Source organism: Choloepus didactylus, chromosome 2 (genome assembly GCF_015220235.1).
Source record: "Choloepus didactylus isolate mChoDid1 chromosome 2, mChoDid1.pri, whole genome shotgun sequence".
Lineage (NCBI taxonomy): Eukaryota > Metazoa > Chordata > Mammalia > Pilosa > Megalonychidae > Choloepus > Choloepus didactylus.
This window is the reverse complement of record NC_051308.1, coordinates 56,023,362-56,049,786: the sequence shown is the minus strand read 5'-3', so window position 1 is coordinate 56,049,786 and position 26,425 is coordinate 56,023,362. Positions and strand designations below refer to the sequence as shown.

Genomic DNA, 26,425 nt, shown 5'->3' with positions numbered 1-26,425 from the left:
GATTATGCTCTTAGGTTTCTCTTCTCCCTGTTTTCTGATCTGGTACACGTCTGTAAATATAACAAGACCCTACGATTTCCCTAAGCGTTCTTTCTTGAGACTTCCTAACCCTTAGTCATCCAAATACTGAGACTCTCTCTCCCAGGCTAGGCTCAACTCTATGGTAGGGGGTAGCCTTTCTAGCTCCAATTGCCCCATCTATGGTCGCCACATGCGTCCCCGGAAGCTCTTGCGTGAGATGGTTGGAGGCGCCGGAAGTAGCGGCCTCATCACTCGCGGTTTCAAAAATGCTGCTGAGGCCTTAGGATCTTTGACTGACGTTCCACTCCCCCGTGCTCGGCGGGGGAGCGACTTACGGGGCGACCGTAAGGTGTGGCTCTTCGGTTTTGTCGGCGGGGTGCCGGGAGGCTGGGAGCGGGAAGTGGGGCTACGATAGGGACAGCAGGAGGCGTTGCCGCCAATTCTGTGGGCCTGGGAGTGGGAGTCGCGGGCGGGAGGAGCTTGAAGTATGGGTGGCGACGTTGGGGACTTTCACGCCGGGCGGAAGAAGGACTGGTGGGGGAAGGGTTATAAGGTGAGATAAAAGTGGAGGTAGGGTGATGTGATGGGGTTTTGGGCAACATGTTACATACCTAAAATTGAAATAGTCCGATTGAACATATTTAATGAACGCAAAATTTGAGGAATAACGAAACACTTTGGAGGAAAGGGATGAGAGAGGGGGAGGCAAGGAGAATGACGGTTCTTAAGGTCTTAGGTTAGTATTTTTCAGGGCTGCAGATCTTCTGCAAGCAGGGGCCCTTGAGCGCTTGTTTGAAAATGCCCATTTGGGGACCACACTCAGACCTCCCGAGACAGAATATCAGGAGATAGTGTTTGGGAATATGTATTTTAATCAGCACACCTTCCAATGATTCTTGTTTGAAAACCACTGTTTTAAAGCTACCTTGGGAGAAAATGATTCTGCCCTTTACCTTCATCAGGAAACATAAGGGCGCGTGGAACAATGTGTCAAAGATCCTTGGAACCTTGTGGTGTTAAATAGTACTACATCTCAGTTTAGGTTTTGTCCTCTCCTTCCTCATAATTTCTGACAGGAAGAGGTGATTTAGTTTAAAAGTATTATTTACTTTACAAATTTTGTTCACAATACTGGTTAGGATCACACTTTTTATTTTATGGTTTTTTAAAACACTGAAATAGTGTATTCCTGTTGTTAAAAAAAAAAAGGGGGGCAAAAATAGAGAAATGTGTTAGCAGTCAACCATCATAGCCCATCCCCTCTTCAGCCTATTATTACTTGCTTTGATGTTGTTTCTGTCCTGTCTTTTTCTACACATACTCACATTTTTAAACAACAGCAGGATCATTTTGTATGTATTGTTCTGCTCCGTGCGTCTTTCAAATAACAATATCATTGACAGCTTTCCATAAAGTATACATATAATATTGCATTGTAGTGCAGCAGTTTCTTGTTAACCGGTTCTCCATCCATGTTGTTTTCTGGCTTGTTTGTTTTACAGAATGTGCTGGATTAAACTTCCAGATACCTCACTTTTGTAGTAAACTGAAACAATTTCTGAATAGTAGTTTCTTTTTTTTTAATCATTTTTTTAATTGTAGAATATAACATATATACATAAAAGTGATAACCTTCCAAGTGCAATTTAACAAGTAGCAAATTTCAGAGAATATCACAGGTCACAATTCTAGTTTCAGTTATTTCCTTATTATGATATATAATATATATACAAAAAGGGAGTATCTTTTAAAGTATGGTTTAACAGGTAGATACATAGGAAATTTCCAAAGTTATTATGTGTTATAGTACAGTAATTTCAGTTATTTCCTTACTGTGAAATATAACATATATACAAACAGGTATAGCTTTCAAATTACAATTCAACAAGTAGCTATAGAACCGTTCCACCATTTCAATTCTTTCCTTCTAACTATTCCAAAACCCCAGCAACTAAGTAAAAGAAAATTATATATTCAGTATTCATAATCCTCTGTTAAATTCAGTCTAACTAGATATTATTTAAAATAGACAAAACAAATTCCTGTTGGAATTTTAAAACTAATTGCACACATGGAGACTAGGGGACACAGTCAACAGTTGTTCACCTAAAAAAAGCCCCCCCCCCCTTTGAGGGTGTAGTTGCTGACTTCACGCTTTCTGTGAGTAATGGGGAAAAGAAATTAATTCTTTAGCTATAAATATAGAACTTTGCATCTCCCAGCTATGCAGGAGGTTATGCTAGAAGTAGAGCAAGGTGCAATGTGTAAATTAAAACAGATCATTGCTCCATTTTATTTTGCATGGGTCTGTATATAGTTCTGGAAGCCACATTTTAAACAGAATAAACTGGCACTTGATCAAGAAATGGCGACCAGGGTGGCAAGGGGGCTTGAAACCATGTCAGATAAGAAATAATTCAAGGCTCCAGGGGATTTTTAGCATGCAGAAAAAAAGAAGGGGGGGGGCAGGTTTAGGATGGGCCATGATAGCCATCTTCAAACAATTGAATAGTATTTATATTGGAAAGAGTAAAGCCTTGCTCTTGTTCTCTCAAGTGCAGAACTAGGACCAATAGAAATTGCAAAGCAACATATTTCAGCTCAGTAAAATGCCCTGACGTTTAGCGGTCATCCTGAAATGAATGAGATGAGGTATTTGGGGAAAGGCAGTGATCCATTTGGTTGAAGACAGCATGCCAGGGAGGTTTGTTGAAGGCATTCTATGTTGGGAGAAAGGTTGAACTGGATGACCTGATTGTGTGACCCATAGTAAGCTCCATCTCATCCTTTGCATCTCTCTCTCTCTCTCTCACTTTTAGTATTTACCACATAAAATCTGGTAGCTATTCGTATGCATCCTAGTCTTAGAAGTAGCGGAATCTGTTTCCAAGAGTCCTTAGGGGTACATGCCTACCTACCTGAAGCCCATAACTATTTGGCAAAAATTAGGAAGTCTCCTAATGTTGGAGAAGAGGTAGATCCACAAAATCTCTCATACATTGCTGGTAGGATTATAAATTGGTACAAACACTTTCAAAGATAGTTTGTTGTTAGATCCTAAAATTGGACATTTACTTATGCTGTGACCCAGCAATTTCTCTTGTGGATATGCACAAGAGATACTTTTGTACATGTGCAACAAGTGGCATGTACAGGAATGTTAATAGCAGTACTATTCATAATAGTAGAAACCTGGAAAAAACTCAAATGTCCATCACCACAAAAGTGAAAGAGTAAGCTTCAGTGTAACCACACTGGAGTATTATATAACAGTCAAAATTAATGAAAAATGAACTAAAGTAGGAATGAATCTATTTTAATGAAACAGAAATCTCCCCAATTATAAATAACATCTGCTTTTTAACACTAAAACAACTAAACTAAAAATATGGACTTTTTGGAACAAATTTTGATGCAGTGAATGCATAAAAAGGAACATGGAATGAAAACACATTGTTTAAGTTGACTGTGGGCAGGGGAAGGGGATGGGGGATATTAGGGCTATTGTCAAAGTCTTAGTTTTTGTGGCTGCTTATTGCATTGTTAAATAAGTGGGGACTTTAGAGTTCTGTAAGTTTGAATTTTGACTCCACAGTTGACTAATTTTTGTACTCTTGGGCAATTAACTTCTCTATGCTGCTCTTGCCTTATTTATAAAATAAAGATAATAATAGTACCTCTATCATTGAATTAAGGATTAAGTGGGTTAATGTATGTACCTGGGCACAGAGTAAGCTCTGTATAAGTGTTTGCTGTTTGCTGTGTAGTAAACCACCCAAAAAACAGTGAGTTGAAACAACAGCTGTTTATTATTTCTCAGAATTCTTTGGACTGACTGGGGCTCAGTTGGATGATTCTTCCAGTGGTCTCACTTGCGGGGGTGGGGGGTGGAGGTGTGTCTGTCATGCAGCTGGAGTCAGGTTGCAGCTGGTATTGGAATGTTCCAAACTGCCTGGTGCTTTGGAGGTTATAGCTGGAAGGCTAGGCTCAGCTGGAACTGTTGGGCTTCTCCATCTCCATCTCCACATGACCTCTCCATGTTGTCTCATTTGGGTAACCAGATTTAAGGACGTCCAAAAGCATGAAAAAATGAAGCTACCAGGTGTGGAATTTGCACATTATCATTTTTCCTGCATTCATTTCATGAAGCTACAGTGTAGAAGGGGCACTTGCCAAATATGGGTTCAGCGCTGTGAAGGAAAAGGGTTTATTTACGCCTGCAGGAGGACGGGGGAGGGGCAGGGAGCTTTCCCACATCGGCCTCTCCGAAGTGTTTCTTCAGTTGGTTTTTATTCAGGTTTAGAGCCAAAGAGAGATAATCATTTAATAAACATGCAATAAGAGTGATAGAGGAAAGGTTTATCTATATCTGGGAGGTTTGGGGCAGTCTTCCTGAAGTGATTTTTAAAATTGGCTAAACCCATTAGAGCTGTACAAAGAGAGTTAATCATTTTAGTTAACATGTAACAAAGATTTGGAGAATTTCAGTAATATAGTTATTTCCTGTTTCCTTTAGGAACTAGGTGACACCTGTCCAGGGAGATAGATGAAAAGGCTTTATTCATACCTGGGAGGTCTGGGGACCATAGATGAAAGCTTATTTAGGTTGTAGCTGCAAACTTTACATTTACATCTTGCTCTTTTGTGAGACTAAAGGTTTTCACCCCCTACCTACTTCCCATTTTAAGATTACATTCAGAAGCTGCTTTCGGTTACATTTTAAGGTTAATTTACGATTTCCTGCTTGCTTACAGTTTTAGGTTATATATATGTATATATTTTTAATAATTCAGTTTTATTGAGGTATATCACATACCATGGCAGTCATACAAAGTGTACAATCAGCTGTTCACAGTACCACCATATAGTTGTGTGTCCATCACCAAAATTAATTTTTGAACATTTTCATTACCACACACACAAAAGTAATAAGAATAAAAATTTAAGTGAATTAGGTTATATTTTAAAAGTCATTGTGACAACAGGCCAGTTGGGAGATGTGGTTCATTAGGGTCTAGTTTTGGAAGCCACCCATACTACTAGTATTGTTGTTATGATGATTATTTTTATTTCTATCCTCCATGCCACTCTGCTATGTGTATAATTGTCAGCTTTAGGCACCTGGGGTGTACATAGGAACAAGCAGTTACAAGTTACAGTTTGTATTCAGGGCTGTTGAGCAAAATAAAGTGGGAAAGAAGATAGAGAATACTGGGAGTTGGAGCTACAGTTTTAAAAATGGGTGGTTGTGGAAAACCTCACTGATAAACTGACATTTGTTCGAAGAGTAAAGTTGGATAGGGATTAGAGGGGCTAGGATGGAAGCAAGAAAACCATTAGGAGGATACTACAATAATCCACTTAAGAGATCAGGTGGCTTGGATTAGCATAATAGTAAAGAAAGTGATGAGAAGTGGTTGGATGTTGAATATATTTCGAAGATAAAGGTTCAGAATTTGTTTATGGATGTGGAGTGTGACAGAAACAGGAGTCAAGGATGATTTCCAGGTTATTGACTTGAACATCTGAAGGATGGAGTTGCTGTATCTTGAGATGGGAAAGACTACAGGCATGCAGGTTTGGGGAGATCAGCATTGGTTTTGTTTGTAAGACTTGAAATACCAATTAAAAGCCAGCTGCTTTAAAATTGTAATTTATGCTTGTATCCTATTATATTTCCCATTTTATAGCAAGGGAAGCTGGTGGGAGAAGGGGGAATTTATACTTGGTTACAGTAATTAACTCTTCTCGGAAGAGTGGTTTCAGCTTCACTTCATCTTTTGTTGGGTTTCTGTGCTCCTTGTTATTCATAAATTTCACTAATTGATTTTCACTCTTTTACTAGAAAAAGGCCTGAGGTAAACTTAAGCAAGTTTATTACAACATTTATTTTCCTTCTCTATAGCTTTTTTTTTTTAAATTAAATTCAGTTTTATTAAGATATATTCATATACCATCTCCATAGCTTTTTGTTTTGTTTTGTTTTTAAGGACGAAAGGTAGAGGTGAAAAAAAATCTAATTAAACCTTACTCTTTATTTCAATTTGTATTTTCTTGGTAATGATATATGGTGACATATGTCCATCTTGGTTTAACCCATTTTGTAGGTGTCAAGTTGCTATGCTGCTTTTGGTTTGGCACCATTTTAGCAGGTTTAGCTAATACTGATAGTTTTGATTCTCACTTTCCTGTGGCTCCTTGCCAAGACATGTTCAAACATGTTGCAGAGGTTTTCCTTGAAGTGTTCTTGGAAATTTAAAACTATTATCATGGTGATTCCTCTAGCACTGCTTCTGTCTTCCAGAGGGTGCTCTTGAACACAGTCTGAGAGAAGGAAATACTGAAGAACTATCTGATCTGCACTGGGGAGCTATTGTAAATTTGACTTTCAGCTAAAATAATTTACTTGGTCATGTCACTATGGAGGTTGGAGCATGCCTGAACCTGTTTCCATTTCAGGCTGCACCTGAGGGAAGCATAGATGGTTCTTACTCTTAATTAAATTCTTCAGTTTTTTGCAGGGTCTAAACTAGAAAGTGATCCGGAAAGTAATAAGAAACTCATTGTGGGTATGTTGCGTTTGTAAAACTCTTATATATATTTTCCTTTTTTACTTAGGCTGGCTGCTTCTGTGTAAATGCTAAAGAGACAATTTTCTACTTCAGAATATATTTTATGAATTTTTTCCTTTTAGTTTTATCAACAGACTGCAATATCTCCACTGCCAAAATGACATCCATTTCCACCTCTGCCCAGTGTTCAACATCTGATAGTGCTTGCAGGATCTCTCCAACACAAATCAAACAGGTAAATCATTTTTAGTATTCCTATTTTTCTTTACATTTAAACAAATTTGAATTGGGGCATGTAGCTGATTTCACTGACTGTAAGATTTTATTCAGAATAAAAGTGATTATTTTTTAAAATGTCGTATTTTAGAAACTGGTAAACAGTACCAGCACTCATAAATTTGAATTGATCATTGACTAAATAAATACTTGGGTTTTACAGATGTCTCAAAACAGTACATTTTGAAAACTAGCATATTTTAGAGTAGAGGTGGCTTGTGGAAATTTTGGGTATTTGTTTTCTGTCTCCCTCACCTTATTTTAACCAGTTTGCTTTCTTTAAAAATTTGTTTTCTGTAAAAATCAATTTTAAATTGTAAATAAAGCAAATTCAATTTTATAATGTATTTATCTATAGATAAAGACTTCTTCGTCCATTTCCTCCCTTTCTCCCCCAAAAGACTCTCTGTTTGGTGTGTCTTGTTCCAGACCTTTTCCTCTAACATATCTCTCTGTCTCCTCTCTGTCTCTCTCTCTCTCTATCTATATATTTGTTATATATAAATATATAGTATGTTACATATAAATATATAGATTTTATGTTTTCATAAGCATTCCACAATATATGGTATTATGTACCTTCGTATACTGTAACAGTAGAATTTGGATTTGGTGGGGAAAATGTGTCGTATATAATAAATGCTTTTGACATAATTGGCCATCTCTCTGGAAGAAAACAAATGAAGACCTCTCAAATCTTGTACAAAAACAAATTCCAGATAAAGATTGCACTGTAAAACAGTGAAATAACAGAAATTTTTAAAAGAAAATTTAGGAAATACTTATAAAACCTTATAATGAAGAAAGCCTTAAACAACGTAACTAAGGAGTAGGAGGAAGAGAGAGACAAATTTGACTATATAAAATTTTAAAAGCAAAATTGTGTGGCTAAAGACAGATTGAAAATAGGAGTCAAGAGATGGCAAAGAACTTCTCTACAAAGAACTATGGATTAGTAAGGAAAAGACAACCCAGTAGAAAATGGATAAAGGTCCTCAAATTGCAGTTTATAAAAGAAAAAATGCAAAAGTACATTGGACATACTTTATTGATATAGTGCCTTGTCAGGGCATAATCAGAAAATTGTTGAATTTTTGGTATGTTCTGTAGAAATATGAGGGTTTTGTTTTGTTTTGTTTTGTTTTAAATTAGAATGGTTTAACTATTTTCCATATATCCAACAACTTAAAATTTTTCATTGATTTCGTTGGATTACCTAAGAACTTGGCGTTTTCTGCCACAAGAAATAAAGTTGACTAGTATTGAAAAGTAATCATGCAAAACCTCTTTGGAGGCTATTTGTAAAACAAATATGTTAGAATAGGAGAAGCAACACACACACACATGTATTGATATTCAAGATCTTTATTGATTTAACTAACAGCAACCATTGGTGAGAATTCAAATTTTTTCTTAATTTCTAAACTCCTGGTTTTGAAGTATGGTTAAAAAAACAAACAAACAAAAAACTTACAGTGGAATCACACAGAACTGCCTCAAAGATTGCACAGTGCCCTCTGCTCTCCATCCACAGCAGTGAAATGGATGTGAGAGGTGAGGGGACAACCACACCAGGGAGATAAAGGGAAGACCACGGGAGGTGCCAGCAGTCTCCGCTTTTCTAATTAGAATGTATGGAAGTGGGCCACTGGTGGCACTAAGGTGGGGAAGGGCATTTTCTTTGTAAACTATTTTAAAGATGCCTAAAATGGACAACTGAATATATAAGTGCCGCCTTCTTTAGGGTTTACTCTTTGGGGTAGCAGAGGGCATCCTCACCCAGGTGGAGAGTTGGGCTCCAACTTCAGTACCCAGTGATGCCAAAAGCAGGATGGCTCACCCACACAATTTGCCGGTCATTTCTACTCTATGTAGTATTCCTTCCCACTCCGAACACATAGCATATTAATAGTTGTTTTTATGAATCCAGTATTCAGGAGACATTGTACCTAAATTTAATAAAAAGAAAAGGAAAACATTTTCTCTTAACTGTCTTCTTCACCCTATCTAGTTAACCACCTAGTTAACTATATCTAGTAATGTCACTGGTTGTTTTTACTGGGTGGTGGGGAGGAGATGATTAATAAACTGTACTTAAAGTTATTGATCAACAGCAGTAACTAACAATAACCAGAACACTTATACAGTGCTTGTTATGCGCTAGGCCTTCTTCTAAGCAGTGTGTGTGTGTGTGTGTGTGTGTATACACACACACACACACACACACACACATTCATTCATTCCTGAGAGGAGGAAATTAAGGTACAGATAAGTTATTTATCCAGAGACATACAGCTAATACGTGGTAAGGCCAGCATTTAATCCCAGAGTCTGGCTCTAAATTCTGTGTACTTAACACAGCTCCATGTTATATGAAATTTAGGCCAAAATGTTGTAGAAGATGAATTACAGAGTAAGTGCTGTCTTTAAGGAAGGCAACAAATAGTCTGAACATCTGTAAAGTTATTTTATGCTTTGGATGATTATACATCATTATTAGATGGTAAGTACCTGGGTTTGTGAAAAAAAAATATTTAAGGAGGTTCTCTTGTGCCATTGGTTTTCAGAAATCAATCTAACTGAAATGTAAATAGCAGATTTATTTTATGTTTATGCCAGGTACGACCAAAACCGCCACTTCTGAAGATTTTGCAGGAAGCAGGCGCACAAGGTGAAATGTTCACTGTTAAAGAGGTAAGCCATCAAAGGAAATTTTCAGAGGGGAATCAGTTTAGCTAAATGTAATTTAAGAATGTCTGAGAAGTAGAAGCCTGCCAATATGTAGTTCTGTATTTCAGGTGCTAACAGTATCATGAATCTTCTGTTCATAGTTTCTTTTATGTACTCCAGCTTGTATATTCAGACCAAAGAAAGGAAGTTATATTCCAGAGGTAGTAGGGGAGCAACTTTTGCTCTGTTTTCGAGTTAAATTGAACTTCATATTTCCTCTGAAGTTCCTTTTGAAGTGTGTTGTCAGTAAACATAAGGTTAACCATGAGTTCATTGATCTCAGAGTTAAAATGCAGAACATGTTCAAGATTAAAAAAATAATATGCAGGATATGCTGCCAGCCAGGAATTAAATTCAGTAGTTTTTCATTATAAATGTGCCAGATATTCTTCTGAGCACTGTGAGATATTTTAAACACTTTTGCATTTAAATAACATATTTAGCTTCTAATTTTTTTTTAAACAAAAACAAATTGAATTCTTTAAGTGGAAAAGACTCAGTATTAAAATGTTAATCTGTTGGAACTGCTTGCATTTAGTTGGGTAGAAGTCTAACTCTAACAGAAGCAGCAAAATTATCACGCTTTTTAAAAGCTTTCTTAGAAACTTAACTCTTATCAGCATTGCCCTACCTCTGCACTGTTACTCCTCTTAAAGAAACAAATCTGGAGGCATTTTGTATTTTCTAGAATACTCATATTTCCTTTGTCATTTTAAATTAAGTGCATAATGTTGGACTAGCTCTCCAAAATTCTGAGAAGGAAGACTTTTTTCAAAACTGTTATCAAACTGTGGATTTTTACATCAGTAAAATTATAATAAATTATGTTGTCTCCTTCAATGGCATGACAGAGTTTGCCTGGGTTAAAAAGAAGTTAAGTGGTTCCATCCAGTTCTCCCAGCGTCCCCGCCGTGGGTCCCAACAGCTTGGGTGGCAGGAGTGGCAGGCGCCACCAGCCCAGCTTCACAAAGGCTCTTGGCACACCACGGGTAGTAGCACCTGGCACACACCCGCTCCGTGGCCAAGATGCCCAAGAGAAATGTCAGCTCAGCCAAAGGCACAGGGAAGGAGGAGCCCAAGAGGAGGTTGGCGAGGCTGACAGCTAAACCTGCTCCTGTGAAACAAAATGGAAACAAAGCCAAAAAAGGCTGTGGGAAAGGATAAGTCTTCAGATAAAAAAGTGCAACTAAAAGGGAAAAGAGGAGCAAAAAGAAAACAAGCTGAAATGGCTAACCAAGAAATTAAAGAAGATTTACCTGCAGAAAATGGAGAAACTAAAAATGAAAAGAGTCAAGCCTCTGATGAAGCAGGAAAGAAAGAAGCCAAGTCTGATTAACATTGTATATCATCTTTTATTAGTGGTCCCTGTTTCTTCCTTGTGCAATCCAGAGGAATATTTTTATCAACTATTTTGTAAATTCGAGTTTTTTAGTAGCTCTAGAAGAAACATTTTTAAGAAGGAGATTGAAATCCAACCTCATTCCATTTTTTAAGTGTGAATGCTTTTTTTTTTTTAAGAGGAGAAATCATTTGCTGGTTGTTTATTTTTAGGTACAACCAGAAAATAGTGAGGTATTAACTTTGACTGTCCTGGCTTTCAACTTTAACATTCCATAGGGTGGGGGGGTGGCAGTTTTTTTTTTTTGTTTTTTTTTTAATTAAATTCAGTTTTATTGAAATACATTCACACACCATACAATCATCCATGATATACAATCCACTGTCCACAGTATGATAACATAGTTATGCGTTCATCACCACAGTCTATCTCTGAACATTTTCCTTGCATCAGAAAGAACCAGAACAAGAATAAAAAATAAAAGTGATAAAAGAACACCCAAATCATCCCCCCATCCCACCCCATTTGTCCTTTAGTTTTTATCCCCATTCCTCTACTCATCTATACACTAGATAAAGGGGGTGTGAACCGGGGTGGCAGTTTTTATTTCTTGCATTTAAAAGTCTTGAATATTTTAAATTACTTCTGTTCCCCTGTTTTTTAATAGAATTGTTTCTTAAAACTGCTCCCTGATCTTGGCTCTTCCTGTCAGAACTGTGTGTACTTTGTAACATCTTTGGTTGTGGTTATACAGTTTTCTAATAACTGCTATATGCTGTAAAAGATTGGAAATGTGAATATGTAGTGTGTATGATATTAAATTGTGAATTAGTGGGACTTACAATGTAACAACTTATCAACATTTGAAGATAATGGTACTTGATATCCTCTTAGGGAAAATTTGCCTCCAAAATTTAAGCTAGAAAGTCACTGGAATAACTTTAAAAAAGAATTACAATATACAGCTTTTTAGATTTTCGGTACATACATTAATGGTGTACATATTGTTCATAATGTCTTCAGAATAACCAATAAAATCTTAATTATGAAATAATTTTTTGAAAAAAATAAATTAAGTACATGTCATTGGGGGAAAATGGGGAGAAAGAAAGTCAGTTTACATAATAAGCTCTCTGCTATGAAGGGGGATTTCCTAATTTTCTTTTAAAATCTTGGTTCTCAGTGTGTATGGATGCAGTATGTTATAATGAAAAGAACAGTATTATATACTGTTTTAGTGTTTTAGAAGATCCTATTTTTTTATGCTTGGAGCAGATTTATTTTTTCTGAAGTTGGACAGTCATAAATATAGAACTTCTTCCTGTTTCCCCTAATAGATATTCTTCCCCATTTTATTTTCCCTGGTTTACTGAATAGTTGATTAGATATGAGATATTAGCTAGGCTGTTAATACAGGGATGTGTTGTCTGAAGGAGAAAATCCTAGCAGCATCACTGCTCTCGTATAATGGGAACAGTGTTGTAAAAATCTTCTATGTAAGTAACTAATACATTCCTGAGAAGTTGGGGCCTAAAGATGGAGGTATCTGTGTTGGTCTGCTTGTGACCAGTGCCAGCAAAATTCTTATTGACATCATTTAAGTCAACTTAAGTATTAATTAAATAGATTTTTAAAAAAAATCTGCTACCTGGAGAAAACATTTCTTTTCAATAGATTTAATTATTTTTGTTTATCATAAAATTTAGCTAAGTCTATTTGCAGAAGATACCAAGCTGGATAATATAATAAAGTTTACTTTGAAATACTTTATATTTTAGATAATTTTAAAATTTTGAATCATAATCTTGTCTGTGTTCCCTTCTATTATGTGACCTGAGGATAAACAGCCAGATAGACTAAATTTTTGTTTGATAAATCTAAGATTCTATGTTTGGTGCACTTACTGTGCTGGTGGCTTATTAAATGTTGTACATCATTTGCCAAAAAAATAAAGTGAACACACATCAAAAGCCTAGAATAGTTGTTTTTTTTTTTGCCACTGGAATTGGAAAGTTTTATTATGACCTAGACAAATTAAAAGTTTATTACTTCTAGTAATAGAACAGACCCCTTTATATAAGATTTAGCCAGGTGACAAAATTTTTAAGGGATACTAGGTAAATTCATCATTTTTCTCATCATCGGATCAGTGCATTTGTTTGCTAAGATTAAGGATTTGTTGATGTCCAAAATGATAGTGAGTGGATGAACCTAGTAGTTGGGAACAGCTATCCTGTTGTAGGACCTCTTGCACAAGCATTCTGAATTATTGACAGTCACGTTCATTATCTGAGTTATCTCCTCTCTAGCCAACCAGCTTTCCTTATCCTCCTCATAATTAATGTGTTTTTTTGGCTGCAGCGGGGCAGATCTCTTCATGGTATTTTATTCCCATGCAGGTAATGCACTATCTAGGCCAATATATAATGGTGAAGCAGCTTTATGATCAGCAGGAGCAGCATATGGTATATTGTGGTGGAGATCTTTTGGGAGAACTGCTAGGACGTCAGAGCTTCTCTGTGAAAGATCCAAGGTAAAAGAGCAAGGGTTTTTATTTCTCTTTGGGGATTTATACCCAATCATTTAATCTCCATAGGTTATTCATGGTTATTTATACCTTTAGTCCACAAATATTTAAGGGCCTACATATGTCAAGTGGTCTGTGAATCACCGAGAATACAGTGGTGAGCAATACAGTCACAGTTCCTGTTATTATGGAGCTTATAGTATAGTGAGACAGATATTAATCAAATTATCACACCAGTACATGGTAAAATAATACAATAAGTTAGAGGAGGGGGAGCATATTTAGGATCCTAGGTGTCAAGGAAAGATTGAGCTAATCTGACCTTTTGTATGACCTTCTCCAACTGAATGGGGGTGTATGATCATTAGCTTATTGTCAAAAGCTAATTAGTAATCTAGAAGCTAATGTTCTCTTTTAACTCTATAGCTTTGTAATGACTGTTCCTTCTGAGCCAGTTTTGTCTTACATAGGTAAGACACCGCACCACCACCACCACCACCCCCGTTCCCCACCCCCACCTCAATCTCTAATTAAAATGTAAAATGTAACTCCTGGAAGGAAGGAATAGTCTCCAAAGGAAATTACCCCACTTGGATTACTGTTAGGTAATGAAATGCAAATTAATTAAATTTTTAATGGGGGCAAAGTAACACAAAGACCTGGTCATTAACATTCGATAGTTAATTTTTAAAAAATCTATTATGGGAAAAAAGTTCTGGCCCTCCATACCTTAGGTATTGTAAATACATTTAACATTTAAGAGAAAACTGGTATCTTCAGAGTGGCATTTTAGGTTGTTAATTTTTTTTTTTTTTTAATCTCTTTAACAGCCCTCTCTATGATATGTTAAGAAAGAATCTTGTCACTTTAGCTACTGTTACTACAGGTATGTTACATCATATTTCTTCAGTCTGTATCACAGCTTTGAGTTCAGGGGGGCAAATGATGGGCAAGCAAGGAGGATCAAGATGGAAATGGAATGCTGCCTTTGGGAGGGATATGTACTACCTATCATAAAATGTTAACTGTGTTTTTTAAGTTTGCATCGTGAAAACTCAAGCATCCTGCAGTTTGAGAGAATGGTATGATTAATGCCCATTGAGTAATTGTTACCATTTTGCCATATTTGCTTCATCTGTACAAACATTAAAAAAGCTCTAGCAGATAAAGGACTTTTCCCCTTCAGACATAACTGCAATGCTACTATTGCAGTTAAAAAATTAATAATTCCATAATACGATTTAATACCCAGTTTATGTATCATTTTCCCCAGTTATCAAAAATATCTTGTTGCATTTGGCCCGTTCAAATCAGGATCCAAAGTCCACACATTGCATTTGGTTGATATATGTATTAAGTGTCTTTAATTTTATAAAACTCACACCTTTTCTTTTCATGTTGTTTATTTGTTGAAGAAATGTGTCATTTGTCCTGTAGAATTTCCCACATTCTAGAGTTGGCAGATTGTATCCTTGTGATGTTAACTGCTTCTCTAATCTCTATTCGGTAAACCTGTAGTTAGATCTTGGTGCTTAATTAGATTCACATTTAAATTGCTGAGAAAGGCTTCATAGGTGGTCCTTTTTACTTCGGTTACATCACAAAAAGAGTCAAGAAAAGTCTTCCTGTCCTCTTTTAGTGATGTTAAGATTCTTTGGGCTCAGGTGGTGTCAGCCTGATCTGTTTGTTATAAAGGTCCCCCGTGGACTTTTCACCTAATGGGTTTTTGCTCTTTCTGTTATTTGAATGCCAATTTGTCTAACCCTTTGCTTGATTCAGTGCCTTTTTTCCCTTGCAATTTTATTAAGATGTAGTCACATATCATACAGTCATCCAAAGTGTACAATCAATTGTTAATTATATCTGTATCATCATATAGTTGTGCATTGATGCAGTATCTTTTAAAATACTGCCCTTTGAGTTGAATTTGTTAGACATGTGCAGCAAACTGCTTTGAAGTCTGAAGTCTCCAAAGTGGTGGTATGTTAAAGATAAGTGAATAAACTGTATACAACTGAAATGTAACTATTTCTCACTCATTTCCAAATAATGATACTTTTTTTTTCCTCTCTACTCCTACATGAAGCACTTTTGTGAATAGATTTTAGGTAACGTTGTCCTTTGTTCAAGCCCAAGTTTGTAATCTCTTTGGATCAGCTGCCTGTTTTATAGTTATTGAAATAAATAGGTTAAAAAGAATCCGTTTCTAATAAAGATTTATTCTTTAAAGTGAGAGAAAGAGACTCGGCTCTTATTGAAATGTTATTTTGAACTTAAAAATGAATTTTGAAACCTGTTGGTTTCATTGAGCCATTTGCCCACAGCAGAAAACCCACTTCAGGTAGCCATAAATTTCTGTTGGAGAGGGAAGGCCTTGCAAATGATGCGGCAGCTTTATTGAAGTTCAGTCACTTGTGAAATAATATGGCTTTCCTAAGACAGTCACAAAAGACTTGAAATACATGGAAGATTTTATAATTGTGGATCTGCTCTTTCAGTAAATTTTGTTTTCTGATCTCTGAATATCTAGAGTGTGTATAATTCTTACATTTTTCTCTCATTTTCTTTCTTGCACTTTCTCTGCAGAATTTAACATGCCATATATTATGGTGACCATTTTTATAATTAACATTTGAATTAACCTCCATGACAGCCTGTGAGGAATGTCTGGAGATGAAAAATCTGAGGTGTTCTGTATTTTTTTTTTAATAGGTTGAGGGACTTGCTTAAGATAACATGCTCCTGATAAGTGGTAGAGCAGAGATTTCTGACTGGCCAATGTGTGCTCTTTCCATTATTCCATATGTTGGTATCTCCTGTAACCCTTTCTTGTAACAGGATTTGTCCCAAGTAATTTTTTTTTAACTTGTCATTTTGAAGTCATTTCTGACTTACAAAAAAAATTGCAAAAATCTTTTTGCCCAGATTCTCTAAATTATAACATCTTATATAACCATAGTAAATTACCACCACCAAGAAATTGCCCCAAGTAATTTTGATTATCTCATTTGATTGCACTTGCAATGGTGCTTATGGTTAACCATCTTTGTTGATCTTCGTAAGTTGAGTTGCATGTATTTTATTTGAAAGGACAAATGAGAATAGTATTTTCCATATCCCCTACTTTATAGTTTTGTAAATAGGTTAAACCTTCTATTTTGATGGTTGAAGAAAATGCCATTAGTTAAAGTGAAGGTGGTTCTTTCTAAATGGTTTCTCCATATTTCCCTATGTATACTAATAGGTATGACACACTTTATATATATTTTTAAAGTTCCTTTGTGCATTATAGTTTTCTTAGTGCTAATTTTTTTTTTGTCTTTTTGCTTCTAAATTGGTTTAATCTAAGTAAATGACAGGATAGAATTGCTTTATTAAAGAACTGCTTCATCTGCATTGTATGTTGATCGAACTTTGCTTTGAAGACCCCTGTGGCCAGAAAATGCTGTCTTTTGAACCTTTCAGTTTCTCCATTTACCTGTAAAAATTTTTCTAGAAATAATGCTTTTTATAATAACAATTTTGAAAATGTTTGCTTTGTGCAAAACAACTGCCAGACTTGTCAGACCAGTTGTAGGATCTGTACTCTTTCCTTGACAACCTTTATCAGATGAGGATGGTATTTTCTGTAAATGTCTTATCTCTGGCAGATGAACTCGATCCACAATGGACTTATTTGGGTACACCCTCAGTTGCATGGAACGTTATATAATGAATGGCCAGCTTATTAAATTCAGTGCAGCTTTTTATTTTCCTGTGGCCAATTTTCTGTTCTGCTTGAAAATTTTCCAAGTCTTTGAAATACATTTCTCTTTAGACTAATGAAGTATGTAAGAATTTCTCTCTGCTAGGTTATTGTTGTCTTTGCTGCTTTTTATTGGCTTAGAGAAGAATGTTATCCGTTTCCTCTTCCTTCTTAGGAACCATTTATAGAACCAGGAAAGATAAGACTTGCTTAAAATGTCTAATCTATATTCAGATGATGAGAATTCAAACTATGAAACATCATTTTGACACTTAGAATTTAGATTTACATGAAGATGCTATTGAGAAGCAAGTGGGGAAAATTCCAACTATTCAGATCTCATAACCCTGTATAATTTTAACACTTGAAAGAAAAAAATGTAAAAACCAAACGCTTTTTTTGGTTTGTTTACAAGTTAGACAGACTTGGTAATAAACAGCTATAGGAAGAGACAATAAAAATACTCTCTGTTGTTCCCTGCTTGGAACCCCTTTTCTTATAAAAATTTGAAAGCTTACTATGGAAGAACATTTTTTAGCCCTTTTTAGTCATTTTCCATTTTCCCTAGATTATATTTTGGTAATGTATTTTCAATATGGTCTGTCTTGGTCTTTGCCCGTTTTATCAGCTTTGATTTTTCCTTTTCTGCCAGTGAGAGCCTTACCACTCTAGAGAAGTACACTTTAGGGACCAAACCTGGCTCTAGGGTTGTTTGCTGCAGTCCTTTTTGTATGGAAAGAATGGTTATTACCAGGGAAGGTTTTCCTTTTGTTTTACTTGCTATCCAGATGCTGCTCAGACTCTCGCTCTCGCACAGGATCACAGTATGGATATTCCAAGCCAAGACCAACAGAAGGTAAAATCACCACACGGTGACTTCTTTTGTTGTACAGAGTGGCCCCTTCTCTGTACCTATGGATCTTGGACTCCCAAGACCTTTCCTTGAATATGGTAAGGATTTAATAAGAAAGGTTCTTGGGAGTTCACAGACCAAGGACAGAGTGAACCTTCTCTGTTCTGCCTATAACAGAGTTCCAGTCTCTGAATCTTTCTTTGGGATGTAGCACTTCTGATCTTCAGTTCTTCCAGTTAAGTTTCCTTTGGGATTTGTATTGTCCCTGTATGTGTGTGTGTGTATGCGCATGTGTGTGTGTGAGTATACACAGGTGTGTGAGGAAGCTGCTTTATTAGAATTTAACAGACTTGTTGTAGTTAAACTGTTTATGTCAGCCATTTCTTAAAACTTCCCCAAGCCTGGGGAAACTTTATTATTATCTTGATATGTATTGATGGTTTTACATGTTTTCTGTATTATGACTAATTTTGTAGTAGGTTAGAGAATTTATACTGATAACCTTTTTATAGTGGTAGATTTTGGCCCTTTGTGCAGTTTTTTTCTCCCAGGTTTGGGATTCTTCCAGCTCCCAGTGGGTTGAGGAAAGGGTGTTGCCTTTATTTGATGAATGTTGTGAACTCCAGAGTTCTTTTTCTTGTGTGTAACCCGTTGTGTCGCACACTAACTGGTGAGCCAGAATGGAACTGCTACATCCCCTGGTCTCAGTCATTTCTACTACACTGATAGACACCTTTCCCTTCTTTTCAGCGAAGTGCAGAAGAAAGTTCCAGCTCCAGGAAAAGAACTGGAGAAGGTGATGTTCCCACACTGCCTACCTCACAGCATAAATGCAGAAATTCTGAAGGTAAGTTTTGGATTAAGGCTCTCTCCCTCTCTCCCTCCCCCTCCCTCCTTTCTACCTTTTTTTCTTGGTGATTTCTAGGATGGCATCTACCCATATTAAGCATTAGCTGTAATTAAGACCATTAGAGGAGCTTTTATGTAGAAAACTCAAAAACTGATTAATGCTATCTCTGCATGCTAAAATAGGAAGGGTATATGTCACACTATTTCTCATTCTTTACTGAACACCTTTTTTTCAACCTAGTCACAATTGTTAGTTTGAAGAAGACAGTAGTGCTCTTTTAACAATCCATGATTACTGTGATGGAGCAAGACCCTTTAATTAGCTAGCATGCTGATAAATGATAGCTACACATTTATCAGTTTGCCACTTGGTAAATTTTCTATAAATGTGAACTCAGCTGCCTTGGCCTTTTAATCTTGGCATTCCTGTAATATATTTGATCTGGTTAGAATTTTTAGTTTGATTTGTCTGCTTGAGGCAAAATCTAGTTTTCATGGATTTTGAAGTTTGCAAAGATAATGAAATATATTTAGTATCTCAGACTCAAGAATGCAATATAAGAAGGCTAGTTCCCTTGCCTTTGGGTGGTAGTCACCAGATCTTTGCCATCCATACCAGGTATGGTGTGGTTAGGCTAAATGAGTTAACTTGATATTTTCAAAGTTCCCTGACTCAATCCCCGCTTTTCAACTTCCAAAATCATAGGAGGTTTTCCTGCAAAGATACATAGAATCATAAATTCCCCAAAGGTATTTTATGGCATGCTAGTTTCTAGTTAAGTACTTGGCTCACACTTGAAGAAGTGGCAGATTAGGCCTCTAGCAATGCTCCAGAAAGTTATGCTGCTGAAATTGTTTTAAATGTTTAAATTAAATTTGAATCAGTTTGTCATGCTAGATTGTTAGCTTCAAATTGCATTTTATCTAAGCTGAATTTTGGGCTACCTAGCTTCCTTGGAGTCATTCCAGTCTATATGGTATTAAATGTGTAATTTTATTTTTTTAAATGCAGGTCCTTGCTTATTTTCTACGCCAGAGGCTGTTTAAAATGTAAGAACAGCTAATTCAAGAGACTATATGTAGTTGGTGATAGGAATTTTGGGAATAAATAGCTTAATATTTTCAGGAAGATCCACAGATAGAAAGGACAGAATTTTTATTGTGGAAAGATGACCTGTTTCCATTCCCTTCACAAGAAGGTGTGGAGCTTGAATAGATGAGGATAATATTAATATGGCATCATTCAGGAATTTGGTTTTTGATAATTTCAGTAATAAGTATAAAAGAATAATTGAAGTTTCCTTTTTAATAGGAAAGATGAGCATACTTTGTTCTACTTCAGGTATCCTGTTGTTCTGGTAGGGACCCATTTATTGCAGGGACCCATTTGTTGCAGAAATTCTTTCACCCATATGTACCACAATACATTTCAGCACTTGTGGTTGCCATTGGCAGGCCTGGCACATTGAGGAAGGTGGTAAAGGAGAGTGAGAAAGTAGAAAAAGAGGTAAAGCACAACAAAAAAGACTGGAAAATGGGGAAGAAAAAAAATTTCCTGTAACAACAAACTTATATTAGTAACTGCCTTGAATGCCATTCAGAATTACAATGTGAGATCTTTTATTTGGAATTTGTGGGGCCTAAAATAAGTTTTGGATTTGTGGTGTATCTAGATTTTAGGTTTTTTTTTTTTTGTTTGTTTGTTTTTTAGTTGAATTTTTAAAGATTTCAGATATCTTAACTCCAAAACAGCCCATTGATCTAGAAAGGGCATATGGACAACCTGGAGTTTGATGTTTTATAATAGCTATTACCTACCAAAACATAAGAATGATTGGAAAAATTTCCCAAATATGTGGTACCAATGAGACCATTTTGATAGCCTTGCAATTGCCAATTGTGGTCTGACTGCCTTGCCTCAAATGCAAGGGTTGAGTCACTATGCTATCGCCATTCGCAGTCCAATGAATCAAGCCATTATCAGGCACCATGTACCATAGCAAGTCGTTCTTTAGTTTTTACAGTGGTAGGAATGTTTAAAATACCAGTAAGGGAGCATTTAAAAATCCTTTTAGAACAATTTCATTGTTTGGATGCCTCCAGAGTTTAGATTCCCTGTAAAATGATTATCTACTTCTGGTTTTCATTACCTGCAATGTAGCCTCAATAGGAGAGATTTGGGTTCTGCAACTGAGACGGATATTTGATGTCTGGTTTTTCTTACTGGGAATGGGAATTTCTTTTTACTTATCTTACAAAGAGGTTGTAAATATATACAGTCTTGATTCTTGTGTTGTGTACATATCCTTTTCATTTGACTTCTGTAGATGAAGACTTGATAGAAAATTTAACCCAAAATAAGACATCTAGTTTGGATCTCGGGTTTGAGGAGTGGGATGTAGCTGGCCTGCCTTGGTGGTTTTTAGGAAACTTGAGAAACAGCTATACACCTAGAAGTAATGGCTCAACTGATTTACAGACAAACCAGGTAAATTTAATGTTTGAAGGGGAACTTTTTTTTCTTTTGAAAATACAGCATTCCTGACACATTGAGATAAGAATTCCCTTCAGTGCTATGATTTTAGATACCATCTATATGCTTTTGGTGCCCAAATTTCCAGCTCTGACCTCTTACCCGAATACCCAACTTCCATCTGCAGTATGGAGTGTTTCACACTCAACACTTCTACTTAGACATCTGACATTCAACATGTTCAAAACAGAACTCTTGACTTTTTCTCACCAAACACTCCTTCCCTAACTCTCTCTTTTTCATATATGGCCCCCACCCTCAACCCAGTTTTTCTAGCTACATATCAAGGAGATAGCATTGATTTTTTTTTTTCTCTGTCATATACCATATCCAGGTTATCAGTTCTTCATCCAAAACTATTGGAAATCTAACTGCCTTCATTGCCATAACCCTACTTCAAGCCATCATCGTTTTTCACTTAAGTGTTGTAGCAGCCTCAAAACTGGTCTCCTTGTTTCTGTTCTTGCACATCTAATAGTTTAGTCTTCTCAGAGAGTAAATTTTTTAATGGATAAGTTAGATCTTATCACTGCCATGTTTATAATTTTCCAACAGCTTCATATAGTGAGCAAAATAAAATCTAGACTCCTTAACATAGCCATAACTGATGTAGCTCCCTTCCTAACTCACCTCTTCTCCTCTGCCTTGTTTACTATGTGCTTTCCAGATACACTGGGCTCCTTCCTGACCCTGTAACCCCAAATTCTTTCCTTCCTCAGTTACCTTCAGTTTGTTATTTCTTCTTTCTGGAACACTTTCCACCTAAATTCTTTCATCTCTGTCTCATGTTTCAGCACTCGGCTTAAATGTAAATTTCTCAGATAGATCGTCCCTGGCATCAAGGCTGTCATTTTGCACAATTCCAAGGGGATCCATTCACTTTCTATCCTATTATGTTCCATTCATTCATTCATCTATCTGTCTTTTATTGCAATAACTGATAGCATATTTCCTATTTTTACCACATTCAAGTATACAGTAGTATTAATTATAGTCACAATATTGTGCTACCATCTCCAACATCTGTTACCCTTCCTTTCTTTATCTCATTAAACAAACTACTCACCCATTAAGCTATAATTCCCTCTTCCCACATTGCCCCCTTCTGCCCCTGGTAACCTATAAGCTACCATCTGTTCTATGAAGTATGGTTCTAGGTATGTCATCTAAGTGAGTTCATACAGTATTCATCTTTTTGTGTGTGGCTTATTTCACTCATCCATGTTGCAGCATTCATCAGAACTACATTCCTTTTACACTGAATAATATTCCATCATATGTATATACCACATTTTATCCATTCATCTATTGATGGACACTTGGGTTGCTTCCACCTTTTGGCTGTTGGGAATAATGCTGTAATCAATATTGGTGTACATATTATCTGTTCAAGACTCTGCTTTCGATTCTTTTGTGTATATACCAAGAAGTGGGATTGCCAGGTCATCTATTCACTTTTTATTTTGGAGCTGTGTGGTTTTAAATGATGGCCTTGCAAAACCTACCCCTGGTTAAAATAGCCTCCTCCCCAGCCACTCTGCTCCTTTATCCTATATTATATATATGAAAATATTATTATTATACTTTATTATTGTCTGTTTATCCCCACTGAAATGTAACATCAGGGCTTTTATATTATTTACCAGTTTCTCTTATTCCCTAGAACCTGTAACAGTTTCTAGCACATAATAGGCACTCAGTGGGTATTTGTTCAATAAACAAATGAACCTATAACAGTGGTAAAATAATAAATGTCTCTCATGAATGTTGTAGAAGAAAATGTCATGAATATCCATAGATGAATGCAGAAAGTAAGTTCTATATATTTAAAGTTGTTTAAGAGTTCAGAAAGCATGAGGGCAAAAGGTTTGGGTTACTTTCAGTGTTTCTCATATTTCTTCAGTAAGCATCATTGACCATTAAACGAAGGACTATGTCACAGTCATTAATAGAATGTTTTCTAGCTTCTCAGAGTCCCACCTGTGGAAAGGAATGTAGGGAATGGATTTTATTTAGTTAAGCAAGTATGAGTCCTTGTCTTTTTAGCTCTTTAGTACTGTTTTTTGGGTGTTAAACCTGATTTACTGTTAAAATAGAAAATTCCTTCCCAGGCATCCTTATATCCATCCATTAGCTAATATGTGGTAGGTGTGTGTAGATGTCTGTTGACACAGTAGACATCTACTGAATGAATGGATGTCTGTTGAAGAAAGGCCAGGTGTTCTTTGGAGATGGAGTGCAAAGATACTGAGTTTGGGATCCTTTTATGTTGGTTCAACAGCCCTTACAAGCCTCTGACTTTGAAAACTCATGTTTGTTTTTTTCTATTAGGATATAGGTACTGCAGTTGTTTCAGACACTACAGATGACTTGTGGTTTTTGAATGAGTCAGTATCAGAGCAGTTAGGTGTTGGAATAAAAGTTGAAGCTGCTGATACTGAACAAACAAGTGAAGAAGTAGGGAAAATGAGTGACAAAAAGGTATGTTGTAGAAGAATTTTACACTGATTGTATGGATGTGTACATATAACATATTCAGGTGAACTAACCAATACCTCTTTGTACAACACATTATAAGCATAATCCCCCCTTTTTATTTTTAATATTTTCCTCTGTCTAGTATTAGGATTAAGTTAAGGCTGCCTCAAAAATAGGAGAGGATTTCACGGGTAAAACGCCTACTTCTTTAGAAGTAATAAACTACTCTTCTACTTTCGTATTCTCATTGTGGGTTTTTTCCTTCTGGAAACCTTTCTTTGCTAACAAGACAAAGTTATAAATGACTTAAACAGCTTGAAGGAAAAAATCCTTATTTCTTGGAAATCTCTATAGCTTCCATGCCATCTTACATAGAAATAGAAAGAAAGATGATTTCTTCCTATGTATTTTAGAGTTAAAATAGGGGAAAGAGGGGAAGTTAGAATTCTGAATAAATACGGTGTGAGCACACCAAGATGAAGATTCCTAACAGGCACATATGCAAGTCTCAAAAGAAATTGGGCAGCAGATCCAGTACCTGGCATGTGGAAATTTCTCAGTAAGCATTCTTTGAATAACTATAGCAAAAAAAAAAAAAAAAAAAAAAAAGACTAAATTGGATCATCCTTTTTATTTATTTAAGGAATTTTTCAAAGGAATTTGGGTTCTCTTAGACTAGTTACATGGGTAGCATTAGAACAGAATGCAGATGGCTAGAATGAAAACAAAAGTGATGTTTGGAAACTCTTATGGAGAGGGATGGGGTTTAAAATACTTGAACTCTTGTGAGAAAGTTGAAAGTTGCCATACAGAGTTTCATAAATGTTTTATAGTTGATTTTAGTCTGTTAATTGGACCACAAAATTTGGGTTTTAAGGTTTCATTTTTAAGAAACACTTCCCATATTTCTTGATTTTTTTTTTTGCTTCCTGGTCCATAGGATGTTTTTATAGGAAAAGTATTGCATAATCAGTTTTACTCTTTAATGTGAAAAATGAAAATTTTAAATACTTTTCATTCTTCACATCTAAGTTCCTTATTTTATGTGTGCTTTTCACTTCCATTTTCTTATACAATGCTTTTTCTTGTGACTGGCTGCCTAGATTCACAAGGTAACAATTTCCACATTTAATGATTTTTAGTTTTTCTACTCTCATATTCTTTACTTTGTTTGAAGCCATACAATTGGAGACCCTCTCCTTTGCAAATGCTGAAGCTGTTTGATAACCCTTCAGTCATTCTACTGAAGTGACAGCTAGGGTGTACAGAATCATGTTTTTTGGGCTCATGTTTTAGCTATCTCCTTTTTAATTGATGTTGATGGAAAGTGAGTTTCAAATTGAAGCTGCTCTTTTTGCTCTCAGCTAATAATCTCATCTAAAACAGATAAACTTTATTAATGAGATGTCTTTGCTTTCACAGCTGATTGAAGTGGGGAAAAATGATGACCTTGAGGACTCTAAGTCCCTAAGTGATGATACTGATATAGAAATTATCTCTGAGGTATGAATCTTAAGTAAATAAGCTGTTTTGCACAGACCATTTGTCTTGAGATGATATGGTTCCAGGAGTTCATTTTTGTTGAAGAATGCCTGTTTTTTCCCATTTCTATCTACCTTTCCTAGGTGCTAAGAGATGCTGGTTCCTTTACATATTGTTAGAGGTTTATATTGGAATTTGAGGAGAAAACGTGATGATTTGATCTCATCCTTTCCTTACCTAGAAAAGGGATGACTAAATGGCCTCTCCTTGCTCCCTTCTCCCTGCTTTCAAAACTCTTTGAGCATGATACAGTGGGTACAGAGTTATTCAAGCAAGTCTTGCACTGTTTTTCCCCATTAAACACCTGTAATCTCAAAGACAGACCTATAGGCTATCCAAAGTTTTTGTGTAGTATAAAAATATTTTCATTGCTTTCATAAAAAGAAACAAATGGAAAATATTTTTATTTCTGTACAGATTTATATTAATGGAGGGCTGTTAAAGAAGACTTGGTATTAAGCTCTTGGGTAAAAGAGTATGAATCAAGTCTCAATTCAAATGGGTACCTTTTCTCTTTGTATGCTATTCCCGTTTTCCTTTTAGTACTTTTATCGGCTAATTCACTGGGAAGAAGGGTGATAAGGGAGGGATAAGAAGGGAATTTTACATTTTACTGCTTGAGTATAAAAAAATTTTAGGTTGTCTCCAGTGTTAGTTTCCTCTCCCTCTCCCCAAACCATTATGGCAATTCATTGCAAATTATCTGAGTATAGCTAAGTAATAGAGTGGAACATGTTGGTCCATTAGTGTTCTTGACCGTAATAAAAATAGCAAAGAGCAGTTTTTCCATCTTAATCAGACTTATGTGGCTACTTTGACCCAGAAAACCTGTTAAGCAAATAGACTGAATTTCATCAAATCAGAGATGCCATTGAATTTAATAAGCCCTATTATTTTATGTACTACTAAAATAGAAAAAGCAATGCCAATTAAACTATGACACACCATCAGTCATGAATT

The 26,425-nt window shown here is 36.0% G+C and overlaps 1 protein-coding gene across 10 annotated transcripts in view; it reads left to right on the top strand.

Moving 5' to 3' along the window:
- Positions 1 to 226: 226 nt before the first annotated feature.
- MDM4 (MDM4 regulator of p53) overlaps positions 227 to 26,425 on the top strand; it is a 33,583-nt gene continuing 7,384 nt past the window's right edge. The window contains exons 1-10 of one of the 10 annotated variants that reach the window (XM_037824958.1): positions 227 to 370; positions 6,716 to 6,828; positions 9,489 to 9,563; positions 13,338 to 13,471; positions 14,296 to 14,351; positions 17,999 to 18,066; positions 18,814 to 18,910; positions 21,240 to 21,400; positions 23,777 to 23,926; positions 25,346 to 25,426. In XM_037824958.1, coding sequence (XP_037680886.1) covers positions 6,751 to 6,828; positions 9,489 to 9,563; positions 13,338 to 13,471; positions 14,296 to 14,351; positions 17,999 to 18,066; positions 18,814 to 18,910; positions 21,240 to 21,400; positions 23,777 to 23,926; positions 25,346 to 25,426 — 900 coding nt within the window. In that variant the 5' untranslated portion in view covers positions 227 to 370; positions 6,716 to 6,750. Of the gene's footprint in view, positions 371 to 6,715; positions 6,829 to 9,488; positions 9,564 to 13,337; positions 13,472 to 14,295; positions 14,352 to 14,479; positions 18,067 to 18,813; positions 18,911 to 19,924; positions 19,963 to 21,239; positions 21,401 to 23,776; positions 23,927 to 25,345; positions 25,427 to 26,425 lie in introns of those variants that run through there. The other 9 variants (XM_037824959.1, XM_037824963.1, XM_037824964.1 and 6 more) reach the window with 9 other exon arrangements.